Source organism: Nannospalax galili, unplaced genomic scaffold (assembly GCF_000622305.1).
Source record: "Nannospalax galili isolate Female #2095 unplaced genomic scaffold, S.galili_v1.0 scaffold525, whole genome shotgun sequence".
Lineage (NCBI taxonomy): Eukaryota > Metazoa > Chordata > Mammalia > Rodentia > Spalacidae > Nannospalax > Nannospalax galili.
In genome coordinates, this window is record NW_008353937.1 from 2,064,624 (window position 1) to 2,085,288 (window position 20,665).

The following is a 20,665-nucleotide window of genomic DNA, read 5'->3' on the forward strand; positions in this document are numbered from 1 at the left end:
CTGGCCCAAGGTCACACAAATAATGTATGACAGTGTCAGTTATAGCAAGAAGAGAGGCAAGTGAAATCCAAGCAGTCTGATCTCACAATACCTGCTCTGAACTATTGGGCTATTCCTTCTAAAACGAAGATCAGGAGAGGCAAAGTTGAATAATTATTGTAATGGCCAGGCAGTGTGTTCTATACTAAAGAACTTAAATTTGGGGGCTAGAGTAAATTGTTCAGTGGTTAAGAGCACTGGCTGCTCTTGCAGAGGACCTTCACTAAGTTCCCAGCACCATACATGGTGGCACAACCATCCATAAATCCAGTTCCAGGAGATCTGATGCCTTCTGTCCTCCACGGGCACTGTATGACATGGGTGTATTTACACTCATGCAGGCAATACACTCATACACATAAAATAAAAATAATAAAATATAAAAAAAATTTGTAAAGAGGTGTTGGGGATGCTCAGGGAGTAATAGCACTTGCTGTGCAGGCATGTGGACCTGTGTTCGGGTCTCTAGCACCCACATAAAAAGCTGGGCATTGGGGGTGGTGAGATGGCTTAGATGGTAGGGGTGCCTGCTGCTAAGCCTAACAATTTGAATTTGATCCCTGTGAACTAAATGGTAGAGGAGAGAATTGACTCCTGCAAGTTGACCTCTGACCTCCACACATGAGCACAGTGACATACATCTCACAGACAAAGTAAATAAAATGTAATAATGCTAATAAAGAAAGCTGGGTATGGTCATATTCCTGTAACTCCGGCACTGGGGTGGAGGTGGAGACAGGAAGATCCCCAGGGCTTGCTGACCACCAGCCTAGCCAGAAAAACGGTGAGTGAGCTTCAGGTTCAGTGAGAGACCCAGCCTCAATAAAATGAGGTTGAGAGCACCAGAGGACCCAGGGTTCAGCTCTGCCTTCCACGTATGCAGGGAAGGATACTTGTATGTCCTTGTGAACACATATGTGCACACATGCACACACACAGTATTTATATAAAGAAGTTGACTTAGCTTGCTATATTTTTCTTGTTAGCAAACCCAAGAGAGTGACTGTGCCACCCTGGTGCAGAGGGAGCTCAGCAAGAGATAAAGGGAGTGGCCACGGAAGATGTGCTGCAGAAGGTCGGCTGCAGGTGCAGGTTGGGGAGTTGTAGTGTCCTACCCTTAGGTTCTGAAGACTGAGCAAGTGTCAGCCAGGAGAAGGGCAGCCTGTGCAAAGGCTCAAGCTGTGGGGCTAGGCTTGGGATGGCACTCTGACTGAACGTTCTCAGTCCTGGATGGGAGGAGGCTGGAGGGCTTGGGCATCAGGGCTCAGAGAGGCTGGCTGAAGGGAGGGGATGCAGGGCTTCCCTCTGCTGTGGCCTCTCCAGAGAGCAGTGGTCGGGGTGGGTGAGAATCCACTCATGTTGAATCATAAACAATAGGGCAGACCTTGGACAGACAGTGTAGGGATTGATTCCGTGTGCTCCAAGGGACACAGCAAGGATACCTGGCCACAGAGGCCAGAGGCAGGGAAGGCCCACTTGGGACATGGGGAGTTGACATAGCTTAGAGATTTACCAGTGGAGTCTAATGGAGTCCTCTGTCTCTCTGGATCTGTGCTGGGGAATCTTCGGGGTGGGTTTGAGGCAGAAGAGCGACATACTGGGCTTTGGGAAGGCTACTTTGGCTGTGTGTGTAGGGGGATGTGAGTGGTGGCACTGTGGTGGTGGGGTGGGGGAGACCAGTGTGTAGGCCTCAGCTGTGGCCATGTCTCCTGGGGATGGAGGAGCAGCCTGATGCAGTGTTGCTTGTTGGCAGCTGGTCCTGGTGGCCAGGGAGGAAGCTAGAGAAAGAAGGCTTGTGTGTCCCCACCTCTGCCTCATGTCTCATCTTAGCAGAAAAGCTAGGGTAGCTGGAGAGTCAGGAGAGGCTGGTCGAGTTGGGCCTGATGGCTTCACTTCCTGTCGGGATCTGCCAGTCACTTTGATTTAGGTAGGTGCTTCCTGTCTCCTGGACCCCTTGAGGGGCTCAATCTTGTTGGGATTGCTTCCACTTAATACAGCTGGCTATTAACCTCTTAAAAAAAATCATATCTTTGAAGATGTGAGGAATATTTTCAAAGAATAAAGTTGCTTTGGTTTTTGCCTTGATGTGGACTTGAAGCTGTGCATTATTTAATAGCATGTCTTTGCCAGTGTTTAAAGAGCCCTAGTGAGCACCCCCCGGGCCCCACCCTGAAAACTGTATTAAAGCTTGCTCTGAAATTGTGAAGACAAATTTGCTAAAGTCAAATGGTTGGCTAATAATATACCACACATCTCTCTTTATAATAATAGGTCTGAAGGTAAAAAGTGGAAGATAATTGAATTTTTTTTTTTAAAGATGAGACAAACTTTTCTTGTGATCACGTTGCAATTGGAAAATCTGAAAAGAACACTCTGACCTGGATGTTGTCTCTGCAATGTTTGTACTAGAAGTCCTGCATACGGATGACTTTAAGCAGTCACTGGCACTACATTTTGAAGCCAGGTCCCTGTAGCTCACGTAACTGGCAGTGGTTGTTGCTGGCTTTCAACCTTAGAGCCTAAAGCTGCCCTCTTAGCATTTTTTAGCAGTGAGAAATTTGCATTGTGTTCAGCCTGTGTGCTTGCAGGTGGGAGCCCAGCAGTAATAATGAGGTGTTTCCTTTGCGTTTTATCTCTTAGACATTACAAGAAGCGGTGCCAAGGACGCATGCGGAAGCACGTGGGGGACCTGTGCCTCCAGGCTGGGATGCTGCAGGATGCCCTGGTGCACTACCACATGTCTGTGGAGCTTCTCCGCTCAGTGAACGACTTTCTGTGGCTAGGGGGTAAGACTGGCCAGATGATCTGATACGTGGGTGTGTCCACCATTACTCAAGTGTGAGAACATAGTCAGAGGCGAAAGAGGGTACTGGGCAGCCTGGGCCGGTTGCTTTGTGCGGTCTCTCCTGCTTTATCTGCTGCCCCCTCCGCACTTACCTGCATCCTCTGAAGGAGGCTTTCTTCTGCCTCTGTTCTTGGCACCTCTTGGGCTCTGCTCAGGCTGCACTTGGCCATGTCCTCCCTTACCTTGAATACTCATTTTCCAGTGCAGGTATTTCCTGCATACATCAGGTGATGAGCAGATGTACAAGCTGGAATGGACATAGGATGGAATTTTATTCAGCTGCAAAAATGAATGAAGTGCTGATGTCAGGCTGGGACGATGGCTCAGTAGACTGTTTGCCCAACAAGCATGAAGAGCTGGGTTTGAACTGAGTACTCATGTGAAAACAATAGCAGGTCATAGGGGGCAGGGTGCTTGTAATCCCAGTGCTACCCCGACAGGTAGATCCCTGGACTCACTGGCCAGCCAGACTTGTCAGGCAAGGCCCAGTTCCTAGTGAGAGACCCTGTCTCAAAAAACAGCGATGGCCACACGTGATGGTGCACACCCTTAATCTGAGCACTCAGGAGGCAGAGGTAGGCAGATCGCTGTGAATTTGAGGTTAGCCTGTCTCCATAGAGTTCCAGGCCAGCTGGGGCTATGTGGTGAGACCCTGTGCCAAAAACTAAGAAACAATAAATAAACAAACCAACCAACCACAGTGGCTGGTTCCTGAGGAACAACACTCAAGGTTGACCTCTGACCCCTACATGTGCTTGCATACACAGGCACCCCCCAACCCCTCCTCCATGCACATACATACACATAGAAAGAAACTCCTCACACAACACTGGAAGACCTTAAAAGCATTGTGTTAACACCATGTCACATACAAGTGCATTGACTGGAGATGCCCAGAAAAGGCGCCCTTACAGGAGTGGCTGCAGGGTCAGTGTTACCAGGTGGTGGATGGAGAGAGTGGGAAGGGGCTGAGAATGGGCACAGACATCCTGGTACAGATAGTGGTGATGGTGGTGCAGCCGATTATGCTGAAAACGGCTGCCTCGTGCACTTATGTGGGTGAGTTTTATGAATGTGAATTGTAGCTCAGTTTTAAAAATTAAAACACCCACTTGGGGGAAGAGCTTCCTGTGGCCCAGCAGCCATGCAGAATGTCTCCAAGTGAGTGTTACTGTGTCTGCTTCCTGGGCTAGGAGGTTGGTAGGACCTGGGCTTTTTCACATGGTTGGGTCTGCCATCTTGCATGTTGTGGGTGTCCAGTAAATTCCTAGTAGATGAGCATTGCCCAGGGGCTAACCTAGGGCTCTCTCTTGAGGTAATGCTTTCCCCTTTAGTATGTGGGGCATTGTCAGCCACTTGGGATAAAACCAGTTAGAATGAAGTAATGAAGTTCTGTAGAAGTTTAACAGAGAACACCAACATATGACATGTTTCAGGTTTGGGATCAAGTAATCCTAATTCAGCCTCTTTTTTTATTTACTTTAATTAACTAATTAATTAATTTTGGTCTTTTTGAGACAGGGTCTCCTTGTAGCCCCAACTGTCCTGGAACTCACTATGTAGACCAGGCTGGCCTAGAACTCACAGAGATCTGCCTGCCTCTGCCTCCCGAGTGCTGGGATTAAAGGCGTGTGCCACCACACCCATTCAGCTTCTTTTAAAAAAAAAAATTATTTATCATTTTTATTTTATGTTATGCATGTATTGCCTGCATGTAGGTAAGTGCACCCGTGTTGTACAATGCCTGTGGAGGTCAGAAGAGGCTGTCAGATCCCCTGGAACTGGAGTTACAGACAGTTGTTAGCTGCCGTGTGGGTGCTGGGATTTGAACCCGGGTCTTCTGCAAGAACATCCAGTGTTCTTAACCGCTGAGCCATCGCTCCAGCCCCTAATTCAACTTCTTAAAGAGAACGGAGATAAAAGTGGGAAAAGAGGGCAGGAGAGCTGTGAGTCCACAGGGAAGCAGAGAGGAGCAGCTGAAAGCCGAGCAGGTGTGTCTCGCTGTGAATTCCCGCTGAGTGTAGTCTTTATGAACACTGACTACTAGCCAGTAGTCAGTGGTGGGCTTGTGACTGTCTCCCAATGCTCTTTAAGACTAGAGTCTGTGTGGTAGACACTTGCCCAGGAGGGATGGTGCCAGCTCATGAGACCACCCAAGAAGTGCTGACATGGCTCTAAAGTAGTGGCCGCACAGAGACACCATGTGCGTCCTTACCGTCAGCCACTTAGAGGGTGCCTGGAATGTTCCTGATATCACAGCGGCATGGCAGTAGTTTGAATATCAAAGCAAGAGGGAGACTCCAGCTGGCTCACAGTAGAGACATCTGTGCCGTGTAAAAGAGGCCTCTTCCAGTGTGCTACTTTTGTTTCTGAAAAGGATTACTTTTTATAGAAAGGTTACCTATGACTGGCTTAGTATTACTATAAAGCAATTTAACACCTAAATGTCTGTATCAGAGGAAAAGGAGGAAACTGAAGCCTCAGTTTTATTTTCTGTTATGATGTGACACATACACATATACACATAAACTTTTCATGGTTTTTTGTAAAGAGTGTTTGTTAAAGAGTTTTCAGACCAAAAGTTTTTATTTTCTATTTTTCTGATTTTTAAGACAGGGTCTCACTATGTAGTCCTGGCTGGCCTGCAACTCACCCTGTAGGCCAGGCTGGCCTTGAACTTACAGAGATCCACCTGCCTCTGCCTCCTGAGTGCTAGGACTAGGATTACAGATGTGCACCACCATACCTGGCCTAAAACTGGTGATCTTTAATTGGGAAAATTGGTATTTTCAAATCGTCTGCTGGTTAGGGTGCTCCTAGCCAGGTCTGGGCTCTCCCTTTATTGATGCCCTTCGCTTCTCTTTCGGCAGCTGCCCTGGAAGGGCTGTGCTCTGCTTCCGTCATCCACCACTATCCTGGCGGAACCGGTGGCAAGACTGGGGCTCGGAGGCTCCAAGGCAGCTCACTTCCCTCAGAAGCAGCGAACAGACACCGGCCAGGTGAGCCCGCCTCCCTCCAACCTAGCCACGAGCTCTCCGGTCTTCAACCTGAGGAGCAGTGTGCAGCTTTCTCTCAGTTAGGCCTGACCGATGTTTATCTTTGCCGTGTTTCAAATCTCTTGGGAGACATTTTCCTTCTGATTTTCTGGAGTGCTTAGTGGTACCATGAGGGTTCACCCTGATTGGTCGGCTGGTTTCTGGAGCCCTGGCTGGCGTTCTGTGTGGAACTGCCTAGAGCACCAGTGTGAGGGGTAATGCCAGTCCCAGTAGTCAGTTCTAATCACTGGTTCAGGGCTTAGGCCTGCTTCTTGCTTATCGACGAAGTTCTCTTAAAGAGCTGAGCTTGGCTTCCTGATGTTTGCTGCAGTGAAGAGTGCAAAGACCTCCTTGGGGTGGACCCACAAATGGCAAATACACGTGAGCTGTTTGACCCTTCACGAATGGGTTCTCCTTTACTGGCTGCGTTGCAGAGGTCATGCAGAATGTCCAACTCCAGGCCGAAGCCAAAGCAACTAGGGACTTTTTGGATTATGAGATTTTTAGACATTGTCCCCAAAGAGTAAGCCACATTTTTCATTAAAATAAAAATAGTGTGTTGCAAAACACAGCTCTCACTCAGAGGATGAGATGGTTTATTCTGAACTAAATACAAGTGACCATGGCCAGGAACACAGATTCAGGTAGCCATTAATGACCTTCTGCACTGTGGCGTGGTCACACGAACTTTTTGTAGTCACAGAACAAAGGGATGTCATACATTAGTGCGTTTACCAGTGACGCTGGTGGGAACGTCAGGCAGGTGGTCTCAGCAAAGTGGGGACAACTCTGTTAGATGGTCCAGTTGCTGGCTGGTGACCCTCTTGGCTTTTAGGCTGGTGGGAGCTAGGTGAATATATTCCAAAGGTTTTACTGGATAGTCACAAGAATATTAGCATAGGCACAGGTGGGCAAGGAATGACTATTAAGAGGGCTGAAGATAGAAGAGCAAATAAATGAAAAAAAAAAGAACAAAGACAGAATCAACAATAAAAAGGTGGGATGGCTGTTAAAGACAGCTTGAGATCATTTTGGCTTTCAGTGTGAGATACTCAAACTCTATAGCCATGGAACTTCCACCTGGGGGAACTTAGTTCACAGTGGTTAGCACATATTGGATGGGGAATCAACTTGAATTTCTTCTTCCCTGAATCCTGCCATCTACAATAGAAGTGCTGCCTAGGTGAACTGGGTTCTGCAGGGAACCAGTGGAGTCATTCGGTCTGGACTGCTTAGAGGAAGCCATGTAACTTGAAGACTTTATCTTTCTGGGTTATCGGAAAGGAAAGGGAGCCGGCAGAGATGCCATGCTGGGTGTGCAGAGGAATCTGCTCCTGCCTTCCCAACTTTGATTTCCCATAGATGCTGGGGTGTGCTGTGGGCCTAGCTGCCCTGCTGTGAGGCTGCAGGCTTTTCTGAGTTTCACTCAGCACCCAGGGCCCCAGAACTCCAGCATAGAGGTGAAAGCAGCTTTGGGTTTCTCTTTAGTTCCGGGGCCTTTTTTTGAAACTGGTTGTCAGTGTGACAGCTGTGCCCCGATGTGACCGCTGAGACAGGAAACTTTTAGGGTGACATTTCATTTTCTCCCTTATTGACTGTAGGCAGAGAAAGTTTGAAGAAATCAAAGTGTTTGTCTGCAGTAGAGAAATGTCTTAGTTTTGCTCAGTGTTAAAGCTTGCTGTTGAAGACAGCTTATACCTTAAATATCCAGGTGACAACTGGCAGGCTACTAGGGTCAGAGATACTGACCGGCCTGCAGACCAGTCATCAGGCAGTTTCTCTGGGATGCTAATCCCCCGTGGGTGTGTGGTGCAACCTTGTCTTACTGTAAGTAAAAGACCAGATAAGAGCCAGGCATGGTGGTGCAAGCCTTTAATCCCAGCACTTGGGAGGCAGAGGCAGGGGGGTCTCTGGGAGTTCAAGGCCAGCCTGATCTACACAGGGGGTTCCAGGACAGCTGGGGCTATAGGGAGACCCTGTCTCAAAAAGACTTAAAAAAAAAAAAAAAAGACCAGATAAGGTGTGCATTTAACATGCACCCTTCTAGTTCCTGAAATGAAGTCCCCAGGCTTGTCTTTAGCCTGAAGAGCAGAAATACAGGTGCCAGTATGTGAGTATGACCTAGAGCAAGCTGTTTAATCTTGAGGGGGATAGGTGCTCACGTGTGTAATTCAGCACTCAGGAGGCCGATACAGGAGGACCATGGTGAGTCTAAGGCCTGTCTGAACTACATAGTGAGTTCCAGGCAGCCTGGGCTGTAGAGTGAGATTTCATTTCAAAAAACACTGAAGGGCTGGTAAGGGCTCAGAATTCAAAGCACTTGCCACCAAGTGTGCTGCTGAGTTCAGTCCCTGGAACCCACATGGCGGAAGGAAACAACGGACTCCCACAAGTTGTCTTCTGACCTCCACAGTCACACCATGGCAAGAGCGCATGCGCACACACACACACACACACACACACACACACACACACACACACACATATATATATATATATACACACACACACACACACAAACATTAAAAAGGGGGTGGGAGCTGAGGAGATGACTTGGTGGGTCAGAGTGCTTGCGTTGCAACCATGAGGACCCGAGTTCACATCTTCAGCACCTAGGTACAAGCCTGTGGGTGCTTGTTACCCAGTCACTGGAGGGCAGAAGCAGGCTGTTTTGGTTTCTATTCCAAGTTGCTGTGATACTAAACTCTGACCAAAAGCATCTTAGAGGAGAGGGTTCGTTTCAGTTCACAGTTTCTGGCTGCAGTCCCTCACTGTGAGGGGTCAGAGCGGCAGGAGCTGGAGACGGCTCGTCATGTCACGTCCACGGTAAAGAGGCGGAGAGCAAGGAATGCGCGCCTGGTACTTGGCTCACTTTCTCCATGTGCGCAGCCCAGGTCCTGCCACAGTTAAGCTGGGCCTCCCCACCTCAGCTAACACGATCAAGACCATCCTACACAGGCACGTACAGTTGTCAGGCTGACAGCCCTTGTCACACGGATCCTGGGAGCTTGCTGGCCAGTTAGCCTGTCAGAAAGGATGCGCTTCAGGTTTAGTGAGAGAATAAGGGGGCGCGGGTAGAGGAAGACGCCTGCGGCAGCTGCTAGTATTGCTGATTTTGTGATGGTTAGCAATAGTGACATGAAAGTAGAATACTAGTTTTTGAAAGATTTATTTTTATTTATGTGTGTGTGTGTCTATGTGAATGCATGTCATGTGTGTGCAGGTGCCTGAGGAGGTCAAAGAAAGGCATCAGATCCCTTGGACTGGAATTATAGGTGGTTGTGAAACAATTGATGTGGGTGCCAGGAATTGAACCTGGGTCCTCCTCTAGAGCAGTAAGCACCCTTAACCACTAAGCCATCTCTCCAGCCCCTAGAAATGCTATTGAAAGATGCTAGACCTCTCAGACTCATGATGCACAGTTCTAAAGCATATTTCCTTTGAGAAAAGGGGATTTTTTTTCTTTCTAAAATCAAATTATCTTTGTTAAAATATTCTATAGTTTTTTTTCCTATAATGGCCACTTTGTTTTAATTTGTCTTTTGGAAACTTCTATGCTACTCAAGAGTTGGGCTAAAGGGTTTTTTTTTTGAGATTTTTTTTATATGAATGTATAAATCTATAATTAATGGACAAAGCTTAGTTTCTTTTCTTTCTTTCTTTCTTTCTTTTTTTTTTTTTTCAGAGACAGGGTCTCCCTATAGCCCCAGCTGATGTGGAACTCACTATGTAGACCAGGCTGGCCTTGAACTCACAGAGATTGCCTGCCTTTGCCTCCTGAGTGCTGGGACTTCAGGCATGTGTCACCACGCCCAGTGTCAGTCTTGTTCATTTGTGAAATTAGAATGAAGTCACTTACCTTCCATGGTCATAGTATTTAGGAGCTATGTACACCCAGAACTCCTAAGAGTGCTAGTAAACACGAACTCACGATGACTGGATGGTTAGAAACGTGTTCCGTAATAGTGAAGCTGCTGGTTTATTCCTGGTCCAAGTTGAGAACTTACTTGCTCAGGATATTTATGAATATGATTTAAAGTGACAAGGGCCAGGTTTTCTTTTTGGAATTTTTGTTTTTTTTTCCTATCTTTTTGAGACAGGGTCTCCCTGTAGCCTCAGCTGGCCTGGAAATTGCTATGGAGACCAGGCTGGCCTTGAACTCATAGAGATCTGCCTACTTCTGCCTCTTGAGTGCTGGGATTAATAGTGCATGCTACTATGCCTGGTCAGGTTTTCTTTTTGAATGAAATATGAATTTAAGATGAAATTAGTACCATTCTGGTAAGATAGAAACTGGCTGACTTAGCTCAGCCCAAAGAACGGAAAAGTTACTGCACAAGATACATGTTTTTACAACTCAGAATTCATTATGCCATATAATCTTCTAAAAGCTTTAGATTATTAAGAATTTGTCATTTGGAGCTGGAGAGAGGCTCAGTAGCTAAGAGGATGTTCTGCTCTTTCACAGCACCCAAGTTCTGTTCCCAGCACCCACACTGAGCAGCTCACAGTTGCCTATAACTATGCCTCCAAGGGATTTGACACCCTCTTCTGGCTACTGTAGGCACCTGCACTCACATGCACAGACCCCCACACAGATACAGATCTACACATAATTAAATAAAAATACAGGGCTGGAGAAATGGCTCAGTGGTTAAAAGTCCATACTGCCCCTTGAAGAACCCAGGTTTGATTCCCAGCAGCCATGAGCAGCAGCTTACAACTCCCTGTGACTCCAGCTCTGGGGGATCCGAAAACCCTGGGCATGGGCACCTGCAAATACTCACACATAGGCACAGACACATAACTTAAAGAGTTTGTGAGGCTAGAGAGATGGCTCAGTGGTTAAGAGCACTGGCTGTTTGTTTTGAGGACCTGGGTTTGATTCCCAGCACCCACATGGCAGCTAACAACTGCAGTTCCAGGGGATCTGATGCCTTCTTCTGACCTCCATGGGCATTACATGACTTGGGTGCACTTACATACATACAGGCAATATGCTCATACACATAATATAGAAAATAAAGAGCTTGTCATTACGAAGCTGACCCCCAGTGGGCTGCTTACCCATTGCTGGCCCTGCCTTCTTCTCTTATGTTCGGTGTCTAAAGAAATTTGTTTTCTTTCTTTCTTTTTTTGTTTTTTTTTTAAGCTGGGACTAGAGAGATGGCTCAGTGGTTAAGAGCATTGACTGCTCTTGCGAGGACCCAGGTTCAATTCCCAGCACCTACATGGCGGCTAACAACTGTCCATAACTCTCATTCCAGGGGGATCTGCCACCCTCTTCCGACTTCCTCGGGCATTGCACAACGCACATATACTTATACACATGCAGACAGTATACTTATACACACAAAAAAATCGTGAGTGAGAGAAAGAAAGTTGACCACAGCCATCGAGCTTAGAAACATGGTATTGATTTGTTTACAGTCTCTTTTGTGATGGAAGGAAAATAGTTCCATTTTTTTCTATGCCACCCTAATATGTTCAGAAGGTAAAAGTGCTGATTTGACATCTGTTACCTTCCTTTATGGGAGGGCACTGAATAGGCCATGTGGTTTTCTATGCACATAGAAGCACTTTTTTATTGCCTCACACGTTGTGTGACACACAGTGGCTGGCCTTCTGGGAAGTGCTGTGTAGGGAAGGCTGTCAACTGCTGGGGAACTTTAGTGAGCCCCATGGTGGGGCTTTTGGGGTGAAGGCTCTGCAGACATCATTTGCTTTAAAAAATATTTTTATTTATGTGTGTGTTTTCGAACATGTATGTGGGGGTACCTGCAGAGACCAGAAGTCAGTGTTGGATTCCCTGGAGCTGGAGTCACAGGTAGCCGTGAGTCACCCAGTGTGGGTGCTGGGACGTGAACTTCCATCCTCTGCAAGTGCAGTCTGCTCTCTTTTCTAAAAAACAAATTAAAAAAGTAAAAAATTATTTTTATTTTATGTGTATGTGTGTATTGCCTACATGTAAGTAAGTGCACCCGTGTCTTGCAGTGCCCGCGGAGGACAGAAGAGGGTGTCGGATCCCCTGGAACTGGAGTTACAGACAGTTGTTAGCTGCCATGTGGGTTCTGGGATTCGAACCTGGGTCTTCTGCAAGAACAGCCAGTGTTCTTAACTGCTGAGCCGTCTCACCAGCCCCCGCACTCTTAATCGCTCCCTTCAGTTGCTTTAGGGATAGGGCAAAATGCAAACGCTGAGAGAAGGTTTTGTGACTTACTGCTAGAGGGACCAGTTTCCTGTGTCTCCGCTCCCGACCTGGAGCGTGAAGAGGCTGGACCAGATGCCTAGGTCCCTTCCTGTTCTTGGACTGGTGTCTGTGAACCTGTCTAAGACATCCAGGTATTACATTACCCCAACACTCCCCTCTTCCCGGAAACAGACTTGTGACTGCTGGCTCTGCTGTGGTCTCTGAGTGTCTTACTTTTCCACGTTGTCTTAGCTAACGATGGGGGCAGTTTGCTCTCCTACACCTTTCTCAGACCTTGGGAAGAAGGCTTTCAGGACGTGCCGTAGGTGGTACTGTTGCTCCTGGTTTTTTTAAAGGCCTGATTTTCCCATTTGTACAAGAGGACTTAATGAGTCTCCTTGTATTTGATTTCTTCATGTAATGTTTCAGAATAGCATGGTGTCTGTCCATTATATCTGGATCCTGGAGAAAGCACTGTAGCTCTCTCCCATTCTTAGTCCTGTCAGCTCAGCATGAAGTTTCAGGCATGCTGTCAGTGCAGTGGTAGAGCTGAACCTTCCTTCCAAGATTAGAAACGCACTAACCGTGACTCTACAGAGACAGAAACCAGCTCTGGAGCAGCTTACAGCTAAAGAGAAGGCCGGGCCGAGTTTTGCTGTGGTGGTCTGTGCTTCTTAGCAAGGCACCATCTTGGGTCAGGGAAGAGCCTGGCTTCCAGTTTGGTTGAGGTGGTTGGGCATATACTTGCACTCGGTCACAGATGTTGGGTCAGCTCTTCCTTACCTGTGGAGAGTAGCTGCTGTCACCTGCTCTGTGGAGCTGTGAGGACTGAGCAGGGGGGTGCCTGGTGGAGGGGTCCGTATCTGTATATAGTAGTTACTTTTCTGTTGCTGTGATAAAACACCATGACCAAGGGAACTTATAAAAGGAAGAATTTATTTAGGTTACGGCTCCCAAGGGGCAAGAGTCCATCATGATGGGGAGGCGTGGTGGCAGAGGTGGCTGGAGCAGGAGCAGAAGCTGAGCTCTCACATCTTCCAGCAGGCGCAAGAAGCAGAGAGCAACTGGAAATTTGGCGAGGCCTAAGAACTCCCTAAGCCTCCCCCAGTGCTGTGCTTCCTCCAGCAAGGCCACACCTTCTAAGACCTCCCAGAATTCTTGGCACCTATGGGGGACATTCTCATTCAAACCATCACACTATAGCTATTATTTTGTATGGAATTTCCTCTTTCGTTTCATTGGAGGGAAAGTCTTGCCATGTTGCCTAGGCTGGCTTTGACCTTGGTCCTCCCCTATGCCCCCTCCAGTACTGAGATTACAGGTATGCACCATCATACCCAGTATTGAAGTCATCATTTTCTGATGTTTGGTAATTAGAATAGTCAGAAAAGGTTTTATGAAGAAAGATCCAAGGCAGAAGTGAGTGAAGAGGCAGGCCTAGCCCACAGACCTGCGATTATGATCCCAGTTACTAGGGAGGCTGAGGCAGGAGGAAGACGAATTCAAAGTTCAAGGCCTGCCTGGGCAACTTGGCAAGATCCTGTTTCAAAAACGTGATCATAAAGGGGTGTCGGGGCGGTGATTCCTCTTTGAGAAGCCCACACCTGTGCTGTCGGGTGCATCTTGCTTTCTTTCTGGGCCTCCCTCTCTCTTTCTCTCTTAGCTCTTGTGCTTAAAATGTCCTCTAACAAACCCCAACTCTGCTTACAAAACATCAGAAGTGTTGGGGCTGTAACCCAGTGGTAGGGCACGTGTGAAGCCTGGGTTTGGCCTTCAGTGCCAGGCGCAGCAGAAGCAGAGGGCGGATGGTCAGCAGCAGCAGTGTGAATGGCAGATGTTGAATGTTTTTACCCAAAGCCACACAGCTGCTTTCTGTTTTGTCTTGTTTTTCTGAGACAGAGTCCCACTGCGTAGCTCAGGCTGGCCTTGACACTCAGGCTCCTCCTGCCTCAGCCCCCAGTGCCGGGACTGCAGGCGTGTGTCCTGTACCCCGCTACTCTCTCCTTTTCTTTCATTTCTCTCTCTCTTTTTCTTCTTGCAGTTTGGGGATGGAACCCAGGGCCTTGGTTATTCTGGGAAGATGCTGCACCCTGAGCCACCGCTCAGCCAGGTTTCTTGTTAGTCAATCTGCATCTACTTGGGGCTTAATCGCTGCTACTTAGTGTACGCTGGCCCGCTGGAAAACTCCTCTTTTCTTCAACAACCAGTTGAGAACTGAGACAAGGTTAGGAAGGTGGAGAACTGAGGTGTCCCCTCTGCTACTCCAAAGCCACATTCTCTATGAACCAAGGGCACAGCACAGCGGGTACCTCAGTGCCGCACAGGGCACAGCACAGCGGGCACCTTAATGCTGTTTCCCAGTCCCAGAGAGATGCAATCCAGGTAGCTCTGGGCCTCAGGGACTTCCTGAGGGACATCCCTGTCAGGCTACAGCCGAGCACGTGGAGGCCTTCCCCTGAGGCACCCAGGGGAAAGGAGGGACTCAGGTCAGCACTAGGTACAAACCACCTACCTGTGTTTTATTTTGATGTAAGTTGAAGTATTTTTAGTCAGTGTTTACAAATAGAGGGCTTGGTAGCCGGGGTAGGGGCATAACGTGTGGGGGGTGTAAGGCAAGAAGCCCCAGGCCTAGCTGAGGAACCGTGGACCACTGAGAGCTGCTGGGAGAGGGAGAGGGAGAGGCAGTTGTCTTTAAGGATGTGATGCTGGGTAGGTTGACCAGGCTCCAGGGGGATGGACCCACACCCAAGAGCATTTTGGGAGCACAAATTAGGTTTGATAGGCCTAAAAAGAATAATAGAGGCCGGGGCTGGATAGATGGCTCAGCGGTTAAGAACACTGGCTGTTCTTGCAGACGGCCCAGGTTCGAATCCCAGCACCTACATGGCAGCCAACAACTGTCCATAACTCCAGTTCCAGGGGATCTGACAGCCTCTTCTGTCCTCTGCCGGCACTGCACACCACGGGTACACTTACTACATGCAGGCAATACACGCATACACATAAAATAAAAATAACAAAATGTTAAAAAAAAATAGAGGCCGTGAAGTGAGGGGGCTAGGGATGTGGGGGTGGATCTGAAAGGAGAGGGATCCGAACATGATCAAGATGCATTCTAGGAAATTCTCAAAGAATCAATGAAATGTTATTTAAAAAAATAGGGCTAAGGGCTGGGCATGGTGGCACACGTCTTTAATCCCAGCACTTGGGAGGCATAGGCAGGCAGATCTTTGTGAGTTAGAGGCCAGCCTGGTCTACATAGTGAGTTCCAGGACAGCTGGAGCTACAGGGAGACCCTGTCTCAAAAAGACAAAAAAAAAAAAAAAAAAAAAAAAAAAAAAAAAAATAGGGCTGAGGATATGGCTGTGTGGTTGATGCTTCCCTAGCATGCACAGGACCTCAGCTCAGCGTCCAACACCCAGGACTGCAAAAACAATTATTGTAAACCATTTAAGCCAGGCATGGTGGTACATGCCTGTAAATCTAGTACTTGTGAGGCTGAGGCATGAGAATCAGAAGTTAAAGGCCAGCCTGGACCATATAGCAAGATCCTGTCTCAAAAACTCCACAGTAGGGCTAGTGACAAAGTGCTTGTGGGCAAGCACAAGGACCCAAGTTCAGGTCCACAGCTCTCATATCAAAGCGAGGTGCAGTGCTGGTGTGTGTGTGTATGTATGTAGACAGAAGGATCCCTGCAATTTGCTGGTCAGTCGTTGCAGCAGAATTTGTGAGCTCCAGGTTCAGTTAGAGTCACTGTCTCAAAAGATAGGTGGAGAATGATGAGAAAGACACCCGATGTTGACCTCTGACCTCCACACATACGTGCATGCATATGTACACACAAAGCATGCACACATATCACACACATAACCAACATTAACAACAAAAAATACAAATAAGGAGAAAGGGACCAGGGAAATGGCTGTTAGCAAAGTACTTGCCACTCAAGCTTGAGGACCTGAGTTTGATCCCCAGAACCCATTTAAAAAAAAGGTGGGCATGGTGGTGTGCACCTGTGATGGCCTCGCTGGGGAGGCAGAGACAAGGGAATGCCTGGGCCAGTCCCAGGCCATTGACAAACTCTATGTCAAAAAAGGAAGCAAAGCAAGGTAGAATAGTAGCCTTGAGGGATGGTGCCCAAGGTTGCCTCCAGCCTCCTTGGGTGCGTGGGTGCATGCGGAGACAGACACACGCACGCACGCACGCACACGAGTAGAGATGGTTGTGCGTAACATAGCTCTTAAATAGCACCAAGACTATGGGCTTGCTCTTTTTATAGACACTTGAACAAATGCTGTGTTTTAGTAATAACATGCTATGTGGACCTACTTTTTGAATCCTATAAAAATGTTTAAAATGGTAATAGCTGATGACAGGCATGTATACTGGTTGTTTTTGTCAAATTGGCACAAACTAGAGTCACCTGGGAAGAGGGACCCTCAGCTGAGGAAGTTCTTCTGCTAGACTGGTTTGTGGGCACATCTGTGCCATTTTCTTAATTTTCTTTTTTTGAGACAGGGTCTCCCTGTAGCTCTAAGTATCCTGGAACTCCCTATAGACCAGGTTGGCCTTGAACTCACAGAGATCCACCTGCCTCTGCCTCCCAAGTGTGCCACAATGCCTGCCTGGTGATTTTCTTAATTGTTAATGTGGGAGAACCCAGCCCACTGTGGGCGGTGCCATCCCTGGGCAGGTGGGCCTGGGCTGTAGAAGAAAAGTAGCCGAACACAGTCAGGGAACAAGCCAGAAAGCAGCGTTCCTCCACGGTCTCAGCTTCAGCTCCTGCCCTGACTTCCCTGTGACCTGGGAGTTTTAAGATGAAATAAACTCTTTCCTCCCCAAGTTTTTTTGGCCATGGTGTTTATCACAACAGAGATGCAAACCAAGGCAGTGTGAGTCTTGTGCCCAGGAGCCTGTGGGGTGTGCTTTGCTGTTGGCGGGGGTGGGGGGGGTTCCATTCTGCAGAGAGGACTCCTTGGCCCACACTGACATCTGTATAGTGCATCAGGTAAGGAGGGCTTCCCAGCTTCTGGAGAATGAATAGTAAAGTGAAAAAGCGAATTGTTCTCTGTTTAAACTCACTACAAAGCCTCCCCCCCACCCCGCTTCTCCTTCTCCTCTTTAAAAACTTTTGTGGGGTGGAGAGATGGCTCAGCAGTTAAGAACACTGGTGGTTCTTGCAGAAGACCCGGGTTCGAATCCCAGCACCCACATGGCAGCTAACAACTGTCCATAACTCCAGTCCCAGGGGATCCAACAGCCTCTTCTGACCTCCGTGGGCACTGCACAACACGGGTGCACTTACCTATATGCAGGCAATACACCCAGTACACATTAAAACAAAATTTGTTTTTTATTTTTTGAGGCAGAGTCTCACCATGTAGCCCTGGCTAGTCTAGAATTTACCATGTAGACCAGTCTAGTTTTGAACTCCTAGAGATCCACCAGTCTCTTCCTCCTGAGTGCTGGGATTAAAGGCACAGGGTACTACACCCAGCCTTGTTGTACCTCCCTGTGTCCATCCGTCCGTCTGTCTATCCCTCCTTCCCTCCCTATCTCAGGCTGCCCTCAAATTCACTATGTAGCCAAGGATGATCTTGAACTCTCGATCTTCCTGTCTTCCAAGTGCTGGGATTATAGGCATGCACCACCATGCTCAGTTTATGCGGTGCTGGGGTTTGAACCCAGGATTTGTATTAGGCAAACACTCTATCAGCTGAGCTGCAGACTCAGCCAAAGCTACCTGCAAACTTCAGAAATCCTGAGAGAGAGAGAGAGAGAGAGAGAGAGAGAGAGAGAGAGAGAGAGAGAGTGAGTTTACTTCCGATGCCTTCACCCCTCTTCCAGAGTGCTAACATATATTTGCAAAATGATGCCTTTATCACTTGGCTAATTGGTGGAAAGCTGGGATTCTTACACTTGTTTAAGGAGAGCGAGGAGCCTGAGCTTAGAAAGCAGGAAGGGACGAGGTTTGGGGCACTTTCCTGTTTGTCTACAGTACGATTAATAACAGATTTCTGTTTACCCCACTGACACAAAGGAGGACTGTGTCTGCCACCCTGTTACCCAGAATTGCTTAATGATTAGACATGTGTCTCAGATTTTTCAAGGGTATGAGAACTGTGAAATGTGTTTAAAAGTAGCTTTATTTTCCAAATAAAAGACCATAATCTGTTCTTTCTTCCAGGGGCACAGGAAGTTCTCATTGACCCAGGTACATGATCTACATGCTTAGTTTCTTTTGGTTATTATTATGTTTTAAGTGCTTGTTTCATGGTGGTGTGAATGAATGGTTCAAATTTCTGGATTGTGATCGTCAGAACATTCTGATTTAAGTAATTTAAATCAGAACTGTTAAATACCTGATTGCTGTTTGGTCCTTGTTTGATGGGGCACCCTATCGCTTTATGTTGTCTGTGAAAAGGAACAATCTCCCCCTAGCATGGTGAAGTGAACGACTGGAGAATCGTGCCTTGAATTCTCTGAGTGCACTGAGCATGCGTGTGCTGTTGATTTTTGAATTCCTTCATGGTAATGACTGCTCTGATTCTGTGGCCCGTGCTCCTTTCTGCAGTGATTTGGATTTCCTATTGCATTTTGCAATTCTTTTATCACTATTACTTATTTATTTCTATTTTATTACTGTTATTAATTTTGAGAAGACGGGTTTTGCTCTGTAGTCCTGGCTGGCCTTGAATTCATGGCAATCCTCCTGCCTCAGTCTCCTGAAAGTGAGCCACCATGCCTGGCTGCACGTATATTCTTAACAGGGAAAGAAATTTTGCATTTTTCCCCCTTCTTAACTTTCTGTAATCCAAAACTCCCTATTTTGTTATAATGCTTTGTTACTTCACAATGAGTTACTTTCTGGCTTAATTACAATGATGGAGTAAATCATGGAGCAATGGCAGGCTCCTTTCTTTAAAGAATGCAAGTCGGGCAGTCCTATTTCCTCAGGCTTCGCACCCAAGACAGCTGCCCTCATCTCATGTGTCTTGAGTTAAAGTGGAGTGGGCTCAGCTCTGCATGTTTACTTTTTGATTCCAGGCTTTTCACTGTGCTGCCAGCTAAGTGTCTCGGTGCAGTCTGGGGACAGTATAACGCACCTTTTGCTTTCTGGAGACCGGAGTTGCTGAAGAAAAAAACCCAGGCCAGAGCTTCCTGTGACAGGAGCCAGTGGGGTCTCTCTGCACAATGATGGGCAGTCCAGGTGTGGTGCAGGCACATACCTGCAAACTCAGTCTCGCTCTGGAGGCTGAGACAAGAGGATCTCAAGCTCGAGGCCAGCTTTGGCTATATAGCAAGACCCCATATCAAAAGCAAAACCCTGGGTTGGAGCGATGGCTCTTCTTCCAAAGGACTGGGGTTCAGTTCCCAACACCCACATGGTGGCTAAATACCATCTGTAACCCCAGTTTCAGGGGCTCTGGTGCCCCTCTTTTGACCTCTGTGGGCATTATACAACATGAATGCACTTACATACATGCAGGCAAAACATTGTACACATAAAATAAATAAATTTAAAAAACTAAAAAATAAAACCCAACCCACCTCACAAAAAGGAAAACCAAAGAATCAAATTGAAGTTGGATGCTTTGATATTTGACAAATAGATGTTATTGAGCCCAGACTGGCCAGTTAAGCCTGATATAAAGTACTGAATTTCGTTTTGTCAGTCGCTCTCACAGGAGAAGTAGACAAGAGTGCCATAAAACTGCTTCCAAAGTCAGCTTTTGCTGCCGTAAGGAAAGAATGTTTTCCTCAATCCGTGGTGACTTGGAGAACAAGTCTGCATTTGAGGTTGTAGCGCTGGGGGGATGTGGGCTGGAGCGAGTCTGTGGGGTGGGGCACCGATGTGGGGTCAGAGTCAGTGGTGGGGGAAACTGGAGGATGCACGTGTCAATCAGCGTGTTGGAGGGTGTCTTCCCAGCTGCCCTACGTGACACAGTGTGAGCTGGGTTCCACTCGACTCTGAGCTCCCCACACCAACCCCTGCCTTACTCGGCCCAGCTGAGAGCCTGGCCATCTTTTACTTTGGCTGTCCTCCGCTGTTTAAACTCTGGCAGCTGACCAGCTAGTGCACTGTGTGGCAGTGGTGGGGCCTGGTCCTGTGAAGCCAGTAAGCCTGAGCGGCAGACCCTCTCAGAGGTGACACTTGTCCAGCCCTGCAGACAACTCACTTGTACAGAGTTATTCTGGATGTAGGCCACTGCACATGTGTTTGAGTTTTACAAGGCTACTGTGTGTGTAGACAGTGGTTTCAGCCTCCCTCCCATTTTCCCTGAAGCCCCCAACTCAGGAAGAAAGCTAGAGGGCTCTGGGTACCTGCTGGACTCTGGTGCTTGTTTCGTTGCTAATTAAGAACAGAAGGACGTCCTCCATCCCTTGTGGCAGACAGACTTGTGAGTTGTCAATCTGCCCTTTAAATGGAGCAATCCTTTTCTCAAACTCTTTTTTTCTTGTTTCTGAACATTTTATGTGCATCCAACAAGGGCTCCACGGAAGCAAAACCGTCTCTGCTAATTTCACCCCACTAGTACTCACTTTCCCACATTG

At 47.6% G+C, this 20,665-nt stretch overlaps 1 protein-coding gene across 4 annotated transcripts in view; it reads left to right on the forward strand.

Annotated features, from left to right (window-relative positions):
- The window catches only part of Trappc9 (trafficking protein particle complex 9), a 551,206-nt gene that overhangs the window by 12,678 nt on the left and 517,863 nt on the right, over positions 1-20,665 (forward strand). For 3 of the 4 annotated variants that reach the window (XM_029555013.1, XM_008851069.2, XM_017802700.2), the window contains exons 3-5: positions 2,680-2,825; positions 5,755-5,883; positions 18,297-18,323. In XM_029555013.1, the coding sequence (XP_029410873.1) occupies positions 2,680-2,825; positions 5,755-5,883; positions 18,297-18,323 (302 nt within the window). The remainder of the gene's footprint in view (positions 1-2,679; positions 2,826-5,754; positions 5,884-18,296; positions 18,324-20,665) is intronic. The other variant, XM_008851072.2, reaches the window with a different exon arrangement.